This window comes from Boleophthalmus pectinirostris, unplaced genomic scaffold (genome assembly GCF_026225935.1).
Source record: "Boleophthalmus pectinirostris isolate CB_2022bp ecotype Guang Dong unplaced genomic scaffold, ASM2622593v1 HiC_scaffold_7, whole genome shotgun sequence".
Lineage (NCBI taxonomy): Eukaryota > Metazoa > Chordata > Actinopteri > Gobiiformes > Gobiidae > Boleophthalmus > Boleophthalmus pectinirostris.
This window is the reverse complement of record NW_026571473.1, coordinates 20,190,812-20,210,689: the sequence shown is the minus strand read 5'-3', so window position 1 is coordinate 20,210,689 and position 19,878 is coordinate 20,190,812. Positions and strand designations below refer to the sequence as shown.

At 40.1% G+C, this 19,878-nt stretch overlaps 1 protein-coding gene across 37 annotated transcripts in view; it reads right to left on the bottom strand.

Annotated features, from left to right (window-relative positions):
• Positions 1-19,878, bottom strand: part of celf5a (cugbp, Elav-like family member 5a) — a 192,045-nt gene that overhangs the window by 13,516 nt on the left and 158,651 nt on the right. For 23 of the 37 annotated variants that reach the window (XM_055164599.1, XM_055164598.1, XM_055164618.1 and 20 more), the window contains 2 exons: positions 16,036-16,182; positions 3,432-3,580 (listed from right to left, as the gene is read on the bottom strand). In XM_055164599.1, the coding sequence (XP_055020574.1) occupies positions 3,432-3,580; positions 16,036-16,182 (296 nt within the window). The remainder of the gene's footprint in view (positions 1-3,431; positions 3,581-16,035; positions 16,183-19,878) is intronic. The other 14 variants (XM_055164602.1, XM_055164621.1, XM_055164603.1 and 11 more) reach the window with 2 other exon arrangements.

Sequence of the window (19,878 nt, the reverse complement as noted above, 5' to 3'; positions counted from 1 at the left end):
AAAAGTGCTATATGCGATTGAGAAAGAATGGCTTATTGCTCCCACTTTGAAAGGAAAGGGGACATTAAACTTTCTACCTTGACATTGGTGCCAAATAAAAGGATTTATGGATTTATTTGCAGCTATTATTTGCTTAATGAGACATCTTAATGCATAAATTAAGGCTCTCAGGAAGCACACGTCCGCTCAGCTCAATGACCCTAAAACAGATTCTGATACCACAAAGAATCATTTCACCCATTCACAGAGAACATCCTTCAGTCGCTCAGTACTGTCAGTCTACTGGCCTACTTATACACACAGCCTTGCCAGTAATGTTATGTATTCCTTCAATGAACACGGAATAAGTCAGAGGCACAGGAGTAGAAAAGGCAGTGAAAGAGCAAGCTCAAGTGTAGAGATTAATGAGGGGGTTGTTTGAGTGTTGTTTCATTCATGTTACTTTTATGGGAAGAAATCTCAGACCACACTGCATGCTGCAGGAGTATATGCTTGAGCTGTATAACAATATGATCAAAGCACACAGTGGTGCAAAGTAACAGAAAACAAGGACCTCTTTTGAAAAAAGAGCTCATCTCTTTGGTCAATAGTCAAGGTCTGGCAGATTTTCTCTCATTGTTATTTTGTAATTATATAGTATGAACCATTTCTATCAATACACTTTGTCTACTTTTCAGAAGAGTATAATTACATGCTGAAATATGTCAATGCATAAACATATAAGGTCCCAGCACTTGTCCTCTTACTCCAGTTTTGTCTCAAAAGTCCACAGTAACTGACCTTGAAAACAGAGGTTTGTCCTCGTAAGTAACAAACACACTGTACACACACTCAGACAGACACACATGTGCACGCACGCGCACACACACACACACACACACACGGGCACACACACACACACACACACGGGCACACACACACACACACACACACACACACACACACTGGTACACTGTGCACAGTGGAGTTGCACCGTCTTTCATCAGCACTATTGTGTGGTAAAAACAGGTATGGCCGCCAGAGCCCACAATGAGTATTGCCATGCTGTCAGTGCTTGAACCATCAAAATAAGATGCTTCTCAGCAAGACGCAGCTCCACTTTTAATCACTGTTTCTGATTGATTATCCCCGCCCAAAAGTGCACACTTTGCACTGAAAACATCACAGTGAATATTTGACAAATGGATGTCTGCTCAGGATATATTGCCTGAAGTGATTGTAGATGTGGTGCACTGTCATCAGGCTGTATGCACAGGCTCCTTCAGCTGGAGCTGCACATATGTTTAATAAAAGCTTTTATTTCTTTGGCTCGGCATGCAGGCCGGACTGGATGAATGGGTGTCTGTAAAGAATAAAGAGACACAAGTCCAAAGTGGCAAATAAAAGCAGCCCGTTGCTGGGTGTACATTTGTGTGTGTGTGTGTGGGTGAGAGCTGCGAGAAAATGTTTCTTGCTCACATAAAGCACAGAGCAGAGAAAATGTGATATAGTGCGGCAAGGCTGCAGCTGAAGCTGATGATGGATATGAAGAAAAACTCAAATGGGCCTTGTTGCACTGATGGCAGTTCTCTCTTACAACGATTGGTTTAAAGTTACCAAAGTCATCACCTTAAAAACTCAATACTGCAGTGTTGACAAAGTATGTGTGCGCAGCACAACAAAGACTGGATACTGTATTATTTATTTCAGCCCGGCTTTTGTTCACTGGAAATCTTGAAGTTTCCACTGTCTCAAGGAAAATCAAGTGCTGCTGAATAAGCAAATGTTATGCAGTGGGTAGGTGTTTCAAAGTCCTTCTCTCTGTGTAACGTTTCTGCATAGGGGCTGTTTGTTATGGAAAACAAAGCTAAGTGCATGCAGATCATGTGCAAGCGCTTCAAAGCACAAGGTCAAAATACTATGGGGAAATTAGCGCCTTATCTGTAAACTCACTTATTGATATTCCTTATTCCGCCGCCACTATTCCCCAAATTTCCTGCTCTCACAAACAACTTAAACATGCAAATCCACTCAATGTGTTTTTCATCTCTGCCTCTTCTTCTCCACTGGAATAATTTTGGATTAGAGCGCCATGTGGGCACTGCCTTTTGGCCTTCCCGCAGCTTCTTTACACACAGTTTATTTATACAGGCGTGATCAAAAATACAAACTCATCTTCAACAATAGCACTGCACAAACACACCACCACCACAGCACACATTTACACACATGCTGAGAGCTGCAAATCTGCCTCCAAATGCATTACACTGTCTCATCCCCAAGGTGTAACTCTCCCACCTACAGGCAGTGTGCACTATATATTTGTAACTATAGTACCTTTAAGGAAACTCCCAGCTCATACACTGCAGTCTTGTACTTTATTTTTAAACATAATTCCTATTACTTCTACATGAGTGTTTTCCAACTCGCTGTCATTATGTGACTACACATCCTGCCAAATGGCAATAAACAGCTGACTAGTGAATATTTAAGTATGTAATCTCTCTTTCCTTAGCCAAATTTTGATGTCGTGGAGGGAAGTGAATCTTGAATTTTTCAAGGCAAACCACTTTTTTCCACTAAATCGAAACACGAATGCACCTGCTTCAAACTAAATCACCTCCTCTTAAGTGGAATGTAATGTACAGTGACACTGTCTATGACCCGACCATCCTGAAAAATAAAGTGGGGTTATCACTGAGCATACTCCATCTGACTAAAGACTGAAATATGACGAATTTATTAAGAGAATCTTTATGGTTTAGATGGCAGAAATAAAGGTCTATTGTTGAAAAATTATAGCACATACAAAGCCTATTTTGATTGGTTTAAAGGGTTAACTCTTAATAACTGCGAAACTGACACTCGTGAGCTTTAATCCATGTTATAATGATGTTACCTCATGAAAACATGCCTAGAGTTATGTTTTGTTCCATTCACATATGTTTGAGCAATCCTGCATTATTAATCTGCCTACATCTCTGAAGCTCGAAATGCTGTGTTCCACGTTGTGATGTCATTAAGCAGTAGTTTTCAAGTTAACAGCTACCATTTATTCAAAAAAGATTAGCAATTCCAGGGTTGAAATTATCCAAATAATTCCATTAAAGTTTAAAAACACAGTGGAGCACTTCCAGTATTACTACATAACATCATAAAGTGGAACAGAGTGTTTTCTATTTCAGAGAAGAACTTATCCTAAATACGCATGGTTTGTGTGTTAAATGTGTGTAAATGAAACAAAAAGAAACTCCAGGCATGCGCTAGAAGAGAAAACAGCATTATAATATAGATGAGAGAATAGTGTAATGCGGGCCTTTAAACAGGTTGTGTTTAGGTGGAGGTCGGGGCGGGCGCACTTGTTACACCTTGTATGAGCAGTGTTAGCAAAGCACACATGCAGCAAAAGAAAAGGAAATGAAAGTGAGTGCTCACCCAGGGTTTGATGAAACTCACCCGACACCGGGGTCATGGGGGTGGGTGGCAGGCTGTTGATGTTAAGCGCCCCCATCTGGTGGATCTGTGTGGCCGGGAATGCCACGCTGGGTGTGAGGTAACCTCCGTGGCTGGCTGCCATGATGGCTGCCTGCTGCTGCATGAGCTAAAGAAGAGGGACAGGGGGAATTGATGGAGGAGGAGGAGAAATGAAGTTTCGGATGGACAGATGAGTCCAAGTGTGAGCAAAGAGAGTGGTCCAGAGGTGAGGGGAGGACAGATGGTAATGAAAAGTACAGCAAGTTTAGGGAAAGAGTGGGACAAAGGCACGAGAGGAGCCGGAGCAGAGACAGAAGCCAGGCAGAGGGTAGGACAGAGGGAGGATGAAGTGGAGGGTGATGGATGGAAGTGCAGGGGAAGTACAGAGAAAGTAGAGCGGAATGAAAGAAAAGGAGAGAAAAGAGAAGCCTGTCAACCTCTGTTTAGAGAACGTGTCTGTCCTCCCAGCAGGACGCCTGTCAAACGCAGCACAAACCCTTTAATAGCTGTCTGTTGGGTTCATACAAATCAAGCCATTGACATGTGCACATTATCTTTTTCCCTTTTCCGTACGATTGTCAAACATCACAATGGCCCATTTGGCTGCATTCAAATGCCACAGAAGACTTTTGGCCTGAACCGCTCTCTCATTCTTCTGACGCTGTGTGTAATTACAGCTGTTCAAGGGCTCACGCTAAAACATTTTCTTGTAGATTTTTTGTGAAGCTTTACACCCACTGGTCTGTGCCTGGACATTTCAGAACAAATACATTGTTTTTAGAAAGACAAACTTATATAGGTAATTTTACTTTAGCAATTTGCTTATAAGTAGAACAACAAACACTGTGGAGAAAGCCTGGAAGTTATGGTGATACAACATCAACAAAACCCTTATCAAATAACAACATGTTCCCATTATCCATTAGCAGTTGTTGTTGTTTCATGATTAACTGCAGTGTCCTATTTGTTGAAAACATAAAAAATAGATGCATTTTTTTCATGTACAAAATGGGAGTAACCATTAGATAATCACATGCAAATAACAGTCTGTCACACCTTTGCTCTGACACAGAATATGATCAACAGGTGAACAAGACCAGAGTCCAGACTTGAGCATGTGAACTGTAAAAGTGTAAAAACAAAACAAATATTTTTCGACTTCTGTGTCAATGACTTTGCACTATTCATTGAGCTGTAGTGCACAAATGAAAAATGTTATTGTGGTTTCCTGCTGCACCCACAACCACAGGAGCGACAAAGTTACACGTCCGTGTAGTGAGTTGATATTCAGCCGCTGGACAGGCTGACAAAGAGATAAAATCAATATTCTTGTATTCATATGTATTAGCGCTGTTCCCTGGTGCGCTGGCCCCATCAGCTCACACATATGCATGAGGAGACCACTATTTAAGTTCCTGCATTCGGCTTTAAGTCTCCCTGTGCAGGCAAACCACATGCTGAATGCCTAATTCTAAAGAAAATCCATCAATGTACAATGGCTTTTGCAGCTTGTGAACCACTGGGTTTATCTTGGCGATCAATAATCTTTTGTAGGCGCTGTAGCTGCCCATCAGGCATGCAGACCTGTGTGGGGCAGGAATACAAACGCAGCCAGCGGACCCACCTCTTGGCCCTGTCTGTGCATATGTTTACTGCAGAGACTACAGGTGAAAGAGAGAGCATTTTGAAAATAACACAGATTCTAGTACAACTTACTCTTCTGTTTTATAAGATGATAAAATACATCAGTTTAATTTTTTTTTAAAATTACATTCTCATAGCCAGTCTGCAGTCTATAGTGCGGTGATTTTAGTTTGATTTATTTTTACGGTGTATTTATTCATACAAACAGTACTGTGTCCCCAGTGATGATTGCTTTGTCTGGAATTATATAATATTATTGCCTTGAAAAACATGCAGTTGCTCTCCACAGATCTGACCTGTAACTTGGCCAAACTTGTCTCCATGGAGATAGACAAGTTTAATGCCATGCTGTGGAACATTCCAGACCAATCAATATCAACTCCATGGCAACAAGCTGTTTACTTTGTAGCCATATCAGATAAAAATATGTTTGGATAAATACTTGTAGTAATAAAAAAAACTTCCCTCTTTACTATCTTGATGACATACGGTGCTCAGGTGCTCATAAAATACTAACTCATGCTAATTCATAAAAAATAATAGACACAAGATATAATCAGATGGTCATACAGCAGTGGATTGGATTTTCCATTGGCTACTGTATGTAAATTGCGATGTGGGAAAAAATCTGAAATGTAAAATAAAAAAGTGTGTCAGTGGAGTTGGTGATGGCCACTCGGAGCAGCGGAAATCAAATTCTCCTGCCACGGGCGCTGATGCTAATGACAACATTGCGAGACGGTGCTGGCGGTAGGAGACTGTGGCATTCTGCTTGGATTTGCATGTGGGGACAGTGCAAACGGGAAAAGCTAATTATTTTCCCTCAGTGCCCCTGTCAGCTAACCTGAAAGTAGCTGTCCCGCTGCAGAATGCCCAGCGCTGGCACCTCATCCATTAACTGTGTGCCTCTCCAGTGCTATCTATTAACGCCTTTTGTCATTTGCATAATTTTATCAACTTGACAAATGGGGATCATCCATTCCTTTCCAAATAAGATGAATTGAGCCTTTAAGGGGGTTATAGCCGAACCAGACAGCAAGGGAACAAGAAGCTAAACAAAAGCCAGACACACAAACAAATACAGAGGTCTAAAGGATGCGGATGTGGTGATTTGGGCACTGGGGTAACTATTGCCCCCAATTAGGATGTGAATAGGCTCTGGAAAAGCTACTCAACAATGCTGTCATACCATTTAGGGTTTTGGGTCTTTCTGCAGTAATTAGCAAACTTCCAATCAACTCCATAGCTGTACTGGATGGAGTGATGATAGATATATATGTATGTTTACTGTTGCAGTGGGGAAATGTTCAAAAGTTACCATGGAGACACAATGTACACGTCAGCAAACACTGCCACAGAAGTTTTAAGAAGAAGTCTGAGAACTCCAGAAAAAAAGTGTGGCAATGGAATATACATATTTTCTGATGCCTGTGATCAACACGAGTGTTCATGGTCCTGTTTAAAAGTAATCTTATTTGTAAGAGACTTGTTTGTGCACAGATCATCTCACCTGTTGTACTTCCAACTAAGTCAGCTCTTTCTGGGCACAGTGTTAAAACAAAGCTCAAATTAAAGTCTCATAGATCTTCTGACAGTAGCTGGTGCTTTCAGTTAGCATCACACCCCCAGGAAATGTTGAAGACGTCATTTGTAAGGTATCAATAAGATGACTACGCCTAGAATCCTCCAAACCAATAGGGGGCCCCAAATCTCAATGTTCAATGTACATGTTTAATGTTCAATATACATGTTTAAAGGTGCACAATGTAACTTCCCACCTGCTTATCTCAGTTGGGTTGTTATTGCTTTGCCTGGAATGTTCCACAGCATGGCTTTAAATACAATCTATCTAGCATTTATTTCACTTTGAATGTTTGTATTGTATTTTTATTGCTCACAAATACCATGAATTCTAGCTATAAGCAAGATTGCCTCTCCACAGATGTGACTTGTAACATGCCCTGTGATGCCATCCACTTGTCTCTATAGTGACAGATAAATTCAATGCTGTGTAATATTCCAGTTAAACTGCACAATCATGGGGAATGTGCATTCCACTGCACATACAGTAAGCTTAGGGAATGTGCAATTATTAATAGAATACAAGATTGCAAAGGGCTTGCCTGTAAAGAGTGACTTAAAGGTCCTGATAGTGCATCACTCGTGGTCATACTTGGTCTTGTATCTATTTCTGTTCTATGGTGGTGGTTGTGTGGTGCTTTGGGTTGTGTTGTACTGTTTTTAATAAAGCATGTGATCCTAAGACAAATTTAATTATCTCAACTTATTTTATTTTATCTTATCTTAAAGCAATAATATTTCCATCAATACAAACTGCATGGTGGAGGACACCATATATATATATATATATATATATATATATATATATATATATATATATATATATATATATATATATATATATATATATATATATATATATATATATATATATATATATATATATATATATATATATATATATATGGGGGGTAAATATTTGATGGTCATACAAACAATTTGCCCACATAGAAATTATCATAATGCCCCCACAAACAAACCGCCCTGATCGTTTCAGCGTATACAAACTTTGTTGAGAGCTTGTGAGTTATTTTTGTAAAGTAGCTATAGCACAACTGAAATGACCAACCCTGCACTCTCCCAGTACATAGTTTAGATGATGCTAAATGGCATCAGATTGTCAAAGAATAACAACGGCGCCACTTGCTGTTGCTTCGTTTCAAAATTAAAACGTCGCAAACAGGAAACCGAAGCATGTAATTATGTCAGAACGGCGTGGCTAATACAAACGCGCTTTGATATAAAATATAAATAAATAATCGGACCAGTGTTGACAGAGTTATCAAAGTCGCTCCATTTTACTTGTTGCGTTCCGACCCCTTTTGGACTAATTTCAAAGGCACTGTATTCAAAAGCCATTTCCTTTATTTATGCAGAGGGGATTGAAAATCTCTCCGGTGCCGAATGAAGTGTCCTTTCCGAGTTCCTTGTGCAAAGAAAAGAAGGAGGAAAGAAGAGAGGAGGGACAAAAGAGAGGAGATGAAAAGACGGCAGGAGTAAGTTAGGCTGGGTTTCCGCGGCATTCATTTAGTGTCGGACATCTGCTTTTTTATGGCAACCTGATGGCATTAGTCTCCCCTGGTGCCAGTGCGCAATCACCTCTTTATCACATGGCAATTATCTTTGTAGTGGCGCTCGGTGACTCTCGGCCCTGTCACATGTGACCCCTTACAGCCCCAGCAGCAGGCAGTGAAAAGAGGAAGCGGCTAAAAACGGGCGGAGAGGGAAGGCGGAAGGCCAATAAGCTGAATTATAGGACCCACGATGAGAGATTGGCCAAGATCGCTTGTTCCTTTTACATTACGTTCAGTCATAGCGTCAATAAATTAGACCGTGGTTACAATTAATGTTATCAGTGTCAAAATGCTTCTGTGGTTGTTTTTTGTTAGCGCCATTATTTTTCAAGGTGTTTAATTAGCTATGTCTAAACTTTTTTTTTTTTTTCCAAATTGAGTAATTATTTCTCTGCCATATTAAATGAGGGTTTGAGGTTACAAGCAACCTGTGCCAAATCAATATACAATATACCTTAGATTAAAGTATGCACTAATTAAGTAGTAAGTAGCCAAATCATAAATCATGTTACTGTAAATGAGAAGATGTCTTTGGTAATTGTACTTTTTTAAAACATGTACAAAACAAACACACACAGTATAAACATAATTCTAGACATGAGATTGTAACTAGAAAGTCCCAATTGTCCTGCTTCCCCTCTATCTCTGCTCCTTTCAAACTGAATTGCAATAAACTACAAGTACTAACTTAGTAAGTACTTTGAGACAGTAAGTAATTTTCCATTATTATTATTATTTTTTTTTTTTTTTACTTTAAATGTCATAAATGAATGTGGTCTCTCATACAAGTACTGAGATCAGAGGGGATCAGGCTGTGACAAGTTGGTATTGCCACATATTGCCACATGACATCACGAGGTGGAACAGACCTCAGCCTAAATTTGCAGGGGTTGTATGTTAAACACGTGTGAGTGAAACAAAACACAACATCAAGTATGTTTTTGATGAGGAAACAACGTTAAAACATAGAACAGAAAATAATATAATATGGATCCTTTAATACAAATTTGGCCACATTACTTGAATTGGATACATTTTTAACCATGTAACTTACTTGAGTACAAATTTTCTTTCTCTTTCCATCACTGGAACCAATTATAATGATTAGGAGACAGCTTTCTTTATTTGTGCTTAGGCAATCCCAGGAAAGAAACATGTCTCAGAAACCTTACATTAGCAAGATTTTATTTTGAACAACAACTGAAATCCCTGGTAATTGCACGTGTAGTATTTGGAGTTGCATGCTAGCACAAAGATGGTGAAATTGAATACAGTGGTTCAGGGACATGAGCAGGGCTCTTCTGTGCTGTGCTTACGTGCCAGTCACACAATGTTAACATCAACAACCTGCTCACTAGGATGGACCGGAGCCCGCAGCGTATAATCCCCGGGGGAAGTCACAATAATGTCAGAAATACACTGCATGAGTCAAACAGACAGTTGGAGTGAACTCGTAACATGGTTTTAGCTTTGTGGAGACCTATACTTTTCACAGTATAGATGGCTATTCACTGGGATATCTTTTAGTTAGATTATTCTTTCAGCATAAAAAAAACTGTAAATAGAGTTATGTGCACAAAGATTTTCAGATTAAGTAAGCAAAATTTTTTTTAATTAAAGGTGCACTATGTAATGTATATGCATGATGTAATATTGCTTTGCCTAGAAATGTCCCACGGTATGGCATTACAGTAATCTACAAACCATTTATTCAATTACAGATGTTTTTATTGATAAAATATATTAAAACAATTATGAGTTACTGTGGAACATTATAGACAATGAATAGCATCCCCATGGAGACAAGCTTGTAGCAGACACTCCACAAGAAAACTTAGTGCACCTTTTGAGACTATAGATGCAACGATCTGATGCTGGTATCAGATTTCAGCGCCGATACTAAAAAATTAGCAGGATATTGGATATCAGCTTTTGGATGGACATATATATCGATGTAATAAGACTATTTACTGGTTGTAGTTGGCCTCAAAAGTCTCATAATGTTTAAGCTTTTATTTATACAAAGCATTTCTGTAGTTGCTTGAGGGATAAATAACAGATACATAACATCAGTTTTATCTTCTTATTTTTTTGTTTAAAGGAAATAAATGCTGTTTTCAGTCTCTACACTCATATCAGTTGATATCGGGTATTGGCAGATACTTAAAGTATAGAAATTGTTTCGGAACTGAAAACGACCCTATCCAAGACACTGGCACTGTCTTGCAATGATAAATGCATGCAGTACTCAAACTTGAAGACCTATAACCATTAGGTCTCACAAGAATAGGCGAGAAGTGGGTCTAAGTAAAAGATAAAAATAAAACAACAATAAGGAGGAAGGAAAATTAATTTATTTGATTTATTACAAACTTGGATTTATTCAACCTTGTGAAAAATGTGTTTAGGGCTCAATGGAGTTTTTCACAGTAACTTAAAACACAAAACAAGTGTCAAGTCTCTGTTTTTCTCCAATGGCACATCTATCTTTGCTGATAAAATGAAGCTGTACTTAATAATATGGCCATGTTAGTATGTGCAAGCAGTGCAGTAGGAGGACTAGTCACGTTTCTATCGCCTCTCATTGGTTGTTGCAAATGGCTCCCTCCAACAGGGGGAGATGTTTCCTAATGTGAGTTTATAGCCGTCATCCTCCCTCTCATCCACCCACGCTCTGTCACTATTAGCACCCAGTTAAACCGCTCTCTCTCCTCCCATTTATTCATCTAATGCATCTTTTAAGGAGGTGAGCGAGAGGTGCCATGAAATCTCAAACTTCTGCCTCCCCTGTGTCAGAGAAGCACTGCTGGTTTAGAAGAGGGGGCGACCCAATCAAATCTAATCTATTTGAGTCTTCACTAGAGCGGCACTAATTATCACACCTTTTTATTGCAATATTGAATTTCTTGCAATATCCGTATAACTGAAAATTCATGTATTTATTATTTTATTATACAGTTTGATTTCAAGTTTAGCCCTGGTTAAAATTGTGTTTTCTACCAAGCTAATCAAGTAGTTTTTTTAGAATTAGATCTGGTCTAAACTAGGTTTATGGTTGAGTTTAGACTTTCTACTTTAGTTTACAGTGATTTAGTGCAGATTAGCCCAGTCAAAGTATGGTTAAGAGCTATTCAGTGCAAGTTAATCTTCTTATAGGTCTGTTTTATACCAGTTTTAGTCATCATGATATAAACATTTTTATTCTGGCCTGTTTTTTACCAGCTACATTAAAGCTTTGCTATGGTATACAGAATATTGCATTATTTAAAAGAGTTGCGCCATGTTGTTTATTTTCCTAACATTTTGCAGCCAAAATGCACCCTCACAGATGAACTATTATGACGCTGGAATGAAAAACCCAACGTGTCTCTCCCAGTCGCCTTGTGTTTCATAAAATCACTTTTTTTTTTACAAATAGGATGTCTCCTGTCAGAGTACACCAGTGTCTGAGTGTATCCTGAAAATGGCACATTTCTCATTTTTGGCACATGTTGTCACCGTTGTACCCCTCCAATTTGTGTTCGGTGTGCCCCCCTCCTGCTCCTGGTTTGACTAAAATCCAATTTACTGGCTGTCAGCTCAACTCTATAATCCTATCCACAGCTGTAGTGGAGAGGTGGTTCTTTTTTATATGTACTATTTACTGTATATGGCTGGTTATAGCTATAGCATTGCTCCCTGCTGTCTGTATATCCCATGGTATGCCACCTCCTCCTCTCTTCTTGGCCAGTGCACGCATTGAGTAGGCGAACGTGTAGTGTGTCTTTGGAGATAAAGTCCTTTTTCTGTCACTGCAGGTTTTGCGTCTTGGGGGAATATATGTGTGGTTTTATCTTTCGGTAAAGCAGCACTGGGCGTATCGCTGGAGCACATTGGCTGGCTGCAGGGAGCGCGGGCTTCACACTGTGTGCATGTAGCCAGTGCTGGGACAGTAATGTAGAGCTGGACACCCACAGTAAAGATAACTAATATGTCCCTTTATTCCACATTATTACACATCTAGCAGTCCGCAGCGCTATTTAGATTCATTATCCAAGTCTTTAGCCATAGATATGAAAACAAGAAGCATACTGATAATCCATTACTGCCTCTTGTGAACTCATTACTTTGTCTAACTTGGGTTTATCTTCAAGGTTGCCTCGCCTCACAGTCCCTCCACTTTCTGTCTATTTTCTTCTCTCTTATGTTGGATTACATAGCATCCATTGAACTATCGCACATAGTCTTTTTTATTGTCTCATGGCACATTTCAAGCATGTTTTCTCAATGCCAATGCCAATACTTTGTAGTAACATCACGCTGGGGGGTGTTCTGCCTGTATGTATATAAGGCTATATATACTACTTTTTTTTTTTTTTTTTTTTTTTTAGATGAGTCTGAAAATTCAAGAAAACATACAAAATGGATTTAAACAACACATTTTCAGGAACCTGTGATCAATACGAGTGTACAAGGGTCTGTTTACTTGTTTGATGTGTGAGAGTTTTTACAGCACAACTCGGCTCACCTGTTGTAGTCAATTCTTTATGGTCAGACTATGTTAAAATTAAAACTCAGATTTAAGTCCAATTTGAATACAGAGCAGTGTCTATAGTTAGCTTCACAACCCAGGGAATACTGAAGATATCAGCTGCAAAGTATCAATGCCTACATAAGGACATCAGTCATTTTGTTGTTTTATCCTGAACTGACTACATTTTCTTGGTTTGGGACTGAAACAGTGAGTACTAAACAAAATTATCTCTGAATACATTCTACGTGATGATCTTTCTTGTTGGATTTGTGCTAAACAGAGGGAAGAATGTGTGTATTGTTCTGGTATTACTTTAAGAATTTTTATTAGAATGCCCTTTTGGCTTTTTGCTGCATTGTAATTCATACCAACCATCACTGCTACTACTAAATACTTCAATAGCAAATTCCCCTTCACACGATCTTACTATATGCACAATTTAAACACAGGACATGCCATTTCCTCTGTAAATTTAATGGTAATTGATTCTGCTGGAGCTTCCACGCGCCTTTGTTGCTTTCACTCAATTTCCTTGTCATTTTCTGTGTGAATGCATATTTGCCAAAACACGCGCAGGTCTACATCCGTCTGTGTATGAGCCGACACGGGTCTATGCCACCATAAATAGGAGTCATGGCCAGACTGAGAGGGGTACAATGGTTTCCCAGCAGACCACCACCATCGCCGCTGCTTCGGTTTCAACCAATGGCCTTAAAACATTTGCATTTCTCCACATTTCCTGGGAAAGGCCCGCATTTCATGAATGGTAATGAAGGTGGCGAGTTTTTACTGGAGAGAGGCGCACGCGAAGAGATGGCCTCGCAATTACTCTGGGATGGTCAATTTGCACATTTCACACCGGCTCCTGTGGCTGTGATATGAAAATGAGGGAAATGGATAAGCCCCCCACAAGACCCCGGCTAACATCAACAATTAATTCTGGCATTTAGAAAGTGCAAAGATACGGGACTTTCGAAAACACACAATACAAAAAAGTTATAACGCAGGGTAAATGGGAAATTAAAAAAGAATCCATTGTTTTGTAAATTGATTCTACCAAAATAGAATTTAACTTCTGTCTGACAGATTGTACAATTTTATGAAAAACAATTTGATGGCAACAATACAAATGAAGAAAATATGGGATGGAGCAACATATGGTCAGAGGAAGCCAATAAATGTGTACTTCTCTTTAAAATGCCACTTATCTGATATTGTAGCTAAACATGGCATTCTTTCTTATTTATTTTACATACTCCTACTTGCTGATTATTGGAACTTTTACCAGCTATAGAAAAGGTACAGCCTAAACAAAAGCTGGATTAATTGTAGCACATATACACATGGTTATGGGCACTACTTTAAAGTGCTCTGCTACTGACAAAATAAATGTGATTTTGAAAAAAAAGCTAAGTTTAAAATTACATCTAACTTCCAAAAGCACTAGTTAGTATGAAACAGCGGTAGTAAAACATCTCCATTTGAACACATGGTAGCCTATATTTATGCACTATGGGAAATGATTTTGAGATTTGCAATTTGATGCAAACACAGAGCAATCCCCTTTTATGAATGTACTTGTGAATAGTAAGTACCAAAATAAACACGTGGTGCCCTCCTTGCTAAATAAATACAGATGCTTTAATGTGTTTATGTAGCTTGACAGATGCCCAGGTTTTTATCTCCTTATTGAATTTGAGGTTTTTTCATTTCTTAGGTGTGTGCGTGTGCGCTTTTCACACATGTGCACAGGCCACAGCAGGGGTAGAGAAGAAAGTTGGTGTGCAGATAAAGATGCCCATGCAATATTCTGAGTCAAGCGTGGCCCCTGAAGCATCTTAAGGGCCCAGAGGGAGGCGGCTGGGGAGGGGGAAATGCGGCCGCGGCGTAATAGAGGGTACTGGGGGCTATGGAGGCTGTCTGAACTTATCAAAGGGACTGGGGGTCTGCTGCTCCGGCCCCAGATGCAGAGGGGTTACATGGGCCGAGGTGCAGGGGCGCAGAGGGGAGCTGATGAGCGGGATGAAGGGGAGAGCGCGTGGGTGGGGGGCCTACGTGCGCAGGATAGTCAATCTCCAGATATAATGGTATGGCAGCCATGCTAAAACAGAATGAGATAGAGGGAGTATTGAAGGTTCTACAAACTAGGTTTCGCTTAGGCTTATGTTCACTGAAATCAATAGTAAGATTTAACAGTATCTTATTATAGAGTTTGGCAGATTTTTCATCCATGGCTAGAAAAATTTACACAGTTATCCTTTCAATTATGAACCAACCTATTCTTAAAGGAATTGCAGGTTACTGGTTTGTGTTATGCATTATAACTTTAGACCTATACTTGGTAACTCTGCTTGGATCTAAATAAAATTTCATTTCAATCCCCTATTTTAGATAACAAACCAGAAACTTGCTGAAAAAAAATGCATATGTAGATTCCATTTCACTTACAGGCACACTATATGAAGATAAGTTATAGTTATCTTAAGCCTCATGCCTTACTGTGAAACATTCCTATTGGTTGATTGTGAACAAAGCAAGAACATTTCTATGGAGATGAGCCAGATGGTAGACCCCCCATCAGAAAAGTTATAGTGCATCTTTAAAGGTCCTATATTACACAAAATTGATTCCAGTGAGCTTTAAGCCGTATCAGAATGATGTTACCTCATCAAAAACATACCAGAAGTCGTGTTTTGTTTCACATATCTTTGAGTAAGCCTATAAATCTGTCTGCATCTCCAAAACTCTGGTCCACCTTGTGATGGAGCAGAAGTATTCCAGTTAACAGCTACCTTTTACCTCTACTTTGGCAGAGATTGGAAGTTTCAGGACTGAAATTATTAAGTATTTCTAGTAAAGGTGTCTGGAGTTTAAAAACAGTGGAGCACTTCCTAAACTATCATGCGAGACCGAAAACAAAATGTTTTCTAATTGAAAAAAGAACTCACCTTAAATATGTAGGGTTTGTGTGAATGAAACAAAACACCTCACCCTATCCTTAACACCAGATATGTTTTTGATGAGGAAAAACATAATAACATAGCTCAGGAATAGCGTGATATTGGCTTTTTAAGAATACATCATATTTCTAGGTTACAGGTGTTAAATCAATCTCACATTGCAAGACTTTAATCTGACCCAATAAACTGACCAAAGCGCCTACGGTAATTTTTTTGTGTGAGAATCTAAAACATCTGTCACGTCCATAAACGCTCTAATGTGTGTCCATTTGACTTGTAGTGTGCGTGGCATATGTCTTTTCCAACTCACCGCATGTGCATATGAGCTGTAGGTGCTGAAGGGAAGGGCGATGGCGGGGTTGAAGATGCCGAACTGCCCCACCATCTGCTGCATGCGTCTGATGGTGCGCTCCTTATCTGTATCGGCAAACTTTACCACCAGGCTGGAGGAGGCGCCCTGGGAGAGAGAGGAGCAGAGAGAAGACATGGACCATTGACCTTGCCGTACTGCACATCAATTTAATGCAAACAGTCACACATCAGAAGAGAAGGAGTAGAAGGAAAGAAACATTTGCATATGTGGGTTTTTTAATGGAATGTGCTGTATGTTTTCAAAGAATTCTCTACAACCTCGATTCACATGTGTAGGATGCTGTGTAGAAAGTCTGTAAAGAGAATGGAACTGTCTTTAACTGAATTTTCCACAAATGTGTTGTATGTATGTTTGTGTTCATTTCCTCCTGCAGTCCTCCAGAATTAGTTTTGAAAAGTCAGACAAAACGTGTGCATAAAGAAGAGTGTTACTTATTATTTGTGATTTCTTAATATGCTTCTGTTCATTAGCAGCAACAACAATCCCCGGTAACATCAATACTCAGTGAGCTGCTCTAATTGTGTGTCAGAATGACTGGCTTTGCAGATACAACATCATTGCAAATTTGTATCGGAGCATCATCCTTTTCCTTGTGAGCGGCATACCGAAGCAGAGGCTGCCAGAGATGGCAGAATAAAAATATTGGGCTTTTTGCCTGAGCTGCTCTGTAGGCAGATGTGCGAGCAGGAAGTGCGAGTTTCTTCAATCAGTGTTTAACATATGTACAAAGTCACTGGGGGCAGCGCTGCATCGCTGTGCATGACATAAATACTTTATATTTTCTGGCCGCCTTCCCCCATGGTACATATATGTAACCTTGGTGCTCCTTCTTCTACTGCAAAGGTTAAAACATTCACATTGCAGACTGCTTTGAAATAACAGATACGATTGGAAGAGCTACCAGTAAGCATCTCTTGACCTTGGTGAAGGTGTTCTTAAAAGGAAACATTTCTTTTTAGGGCAATTTCTGTCATTCTGTCCTATTTCTGTTAGTGCTCCTCCTCCCAGGCCTGGGCGATTCATTCTGTTATCAACACTATTATCTCTTTGTAGAGCACTATAATGAAAGCAGCAGGTGTGTCCGCCACACACCCTTCATTAAGAATCTTCAAATGATTTAGCGCTACAGTTGACCTTTCGGGTGCTCCGCCTCTCCTCCCCTCGGTGCCCCCAAACTGGCCAATCGATCCACATAAAAGGCCGAAATATTACTCTGATCTGACAGTGCAGAAAGGTTGTGTCACTCCTGATAAGAGGCCCCCGGAAATTGATGCAAAATTGTCAATACACTCTGGTGCCTGGATTGAACAGAGGCTGGGGGAGCAAAGGGTTATTTCTTGTTTGGTGAGAAATGGCTTAAATTTTGACTTTTTGCAAGGCATGAACAGTACTGAGAAAAGGTCTGGCTGTAAAATGCTCACGTATTATTTTAGTCAGTAGTGTAATCTTTGCGTCCATCTCAAAATGTGTGTTTGCTGTTTCCTTTTTTTGACCTTAACATAATGTTCTCAAATAATACAGTTCCATCTATGTGTGAATCAAAGCACTGATGGCTAACACTGTTGTTTGCTGTAGTCATCAAACCAACAGTATATCATTGCCTCATGTCTTAGTGTGTTTATTAAGGCTGATAAAGACATCTGCACATCGCCATGTGTTTAGTAAGAACCACTGGACCTTTCAACTGTAACATATAGATTTTATCCATTTCCTCTCCTCCCAGCTTTCCCAATAACCCCATTAAACCTTTCGGGTTTGGTTAGCAGTTGCTTTGGCTGGACATATAAAGATGATATTAAAGGTGCTGCAAAAACATTCAATTCGACATATGAAATTCAGCAACTATCTGTCTTAACCTGCAGTATGCATATTTCAGCCATGCTCCAGGTGAACTGCACAGAGCACCTTTCAACTGCCACTGACCACACACATATTTCATGATACACAATCTAAAACCAGTAGCTTGTGGCAAATTCATGGCTATCAGCACACTGGCAAATATAATATCCATAATGCAACTGACAAAATTAGCGGGGGTGCAAGGTCTTCAGCACACTGAGCTACAGCTGTCTTCCTGATTGAACCATATGGGTCGGCCTTTGCCTACGCTGATCAGCTGTCAACATTTATGGAGAGGCTCTGTCATCTGGCCATCACTATTTGGCCTCTGTCAGACCCGCTCAAACTTCTACACTTGTATATTTTCTAGCTGTTATTCCATCAACTTTAAGACTGTAGACTTTACTTGTTGCTAAAAACAGATTTCTCTCGCTAAAAGTTTCCATGGAGATACTCTTTACCTGTCAGCATAAGTCAGTGAACATAGTTGCGATTCTGGCCCCAGTACACTTTCTATTGAAATATCTCTCCATAACCGCTGCTGTTAAACTTGCCATTCTGATCTTAAAGTGTTTGTTTTAACCCACTCTACGTGATCTGGAGTGTGATATTTTTTCTGTAAATAAAGATATGAACAACAAACTAATCAGATATCTTCATTCTTTAAAGTCAGTTCACACTAGCTTTAGCAACAGGCCTGTGCCCGCCCACGGTCAAACCAGTGGTGAAGGCAGGAAGGGGCAGTTACCTTCAACAACCTCGCTTCTGACTGGCTCTTTGGTTGTGCACCTGGATTTCCAAATATGGGCTCTGTTAATAGATTAGTGGCTATAACTGTCTTCATTTGGCTGGAGCTGAACACTATGGTTCCACTATATGGTCAGTGGTCATAATGTTTTGCTTGATCTGTGTATTGCTGCTCACTAGCTTGAAATATGCAGGAAGTGATACACAGTTTAGGCCAGTAAACCTGATGTCTTACCTGATGTTCCCTTACATGCCCTCAGTCTTCAAATACTGCTTGCTCTGTATAGGTCTATTAATTAATAAGGACATGTTTTATATCATCTGGGGATTAAAGAGTTAAATTTGAAATGAGATGAAGTTAGTGGTCTGTGTGTCGTGTCTGTCCAGCTTTTTACTGTGTGCATCATTAACTTTATTATGAGGTTTGGGAGCGTCCAGGACAGGGCAGCGGAGGAGCGGAATACAAATGATAGGTGCTAATAAATACTGAATATTTTAACTCGCCATCATCGTTAAAAGATGCCTGCGATGTTTACTGTTAGGGTCATCGTTAAAACATCAGTGGGATGGATAATGTTAGGCCTAAAAACAATACTGTCAGCAAGTTTTCCGGCGCGGTGCAGAGCTGCTTGGTAAATCACAGAATCCTGCTTTATTGTGAAATAACCTGTCAGAACCTGTAAGCAGACGCGGGCCATTTGTTCCAGTCTGCAAAAAAGTCTAGCAGCACATTGGCCTCTGCCTCCTACTAGCTCTCTCCAGGACACCTGAGTATGCGAGCTTGTTGGCTAAGCATCCCTTGCCACATTTGTTTATCTTCCAGGTTTGTGCACCAAGGCATGTCAGGACATCGGCGAGCAGTATCCGGGGCTGCTATAAAGGGGAGGAAGATGATGTGTGAAGTAAAAGTCTCATTAAATTTTTAAGCTGCCTAGTGTGAGCACAATCCCCCTGCTGGGCGGCCCCCAGCTGCCTACCGAACCGCTGAAGGAACGCCAGTAAAAGACAGAGGATGAAACGACTACATATTAAAGGCACATTCCACAAAACCACCAGCTCCAGTCTGGCTCTTTCCATTCGCCTCTCGCTGTCTCTGCTGCGCCGTCCCATGTGAGAAGAGGCATGACGCTGCAAGAAGGGAAGCATATTTTCTTTAAGCATCCTTCTGCCACTGTTGGGTTTGGGGAAAAGAGT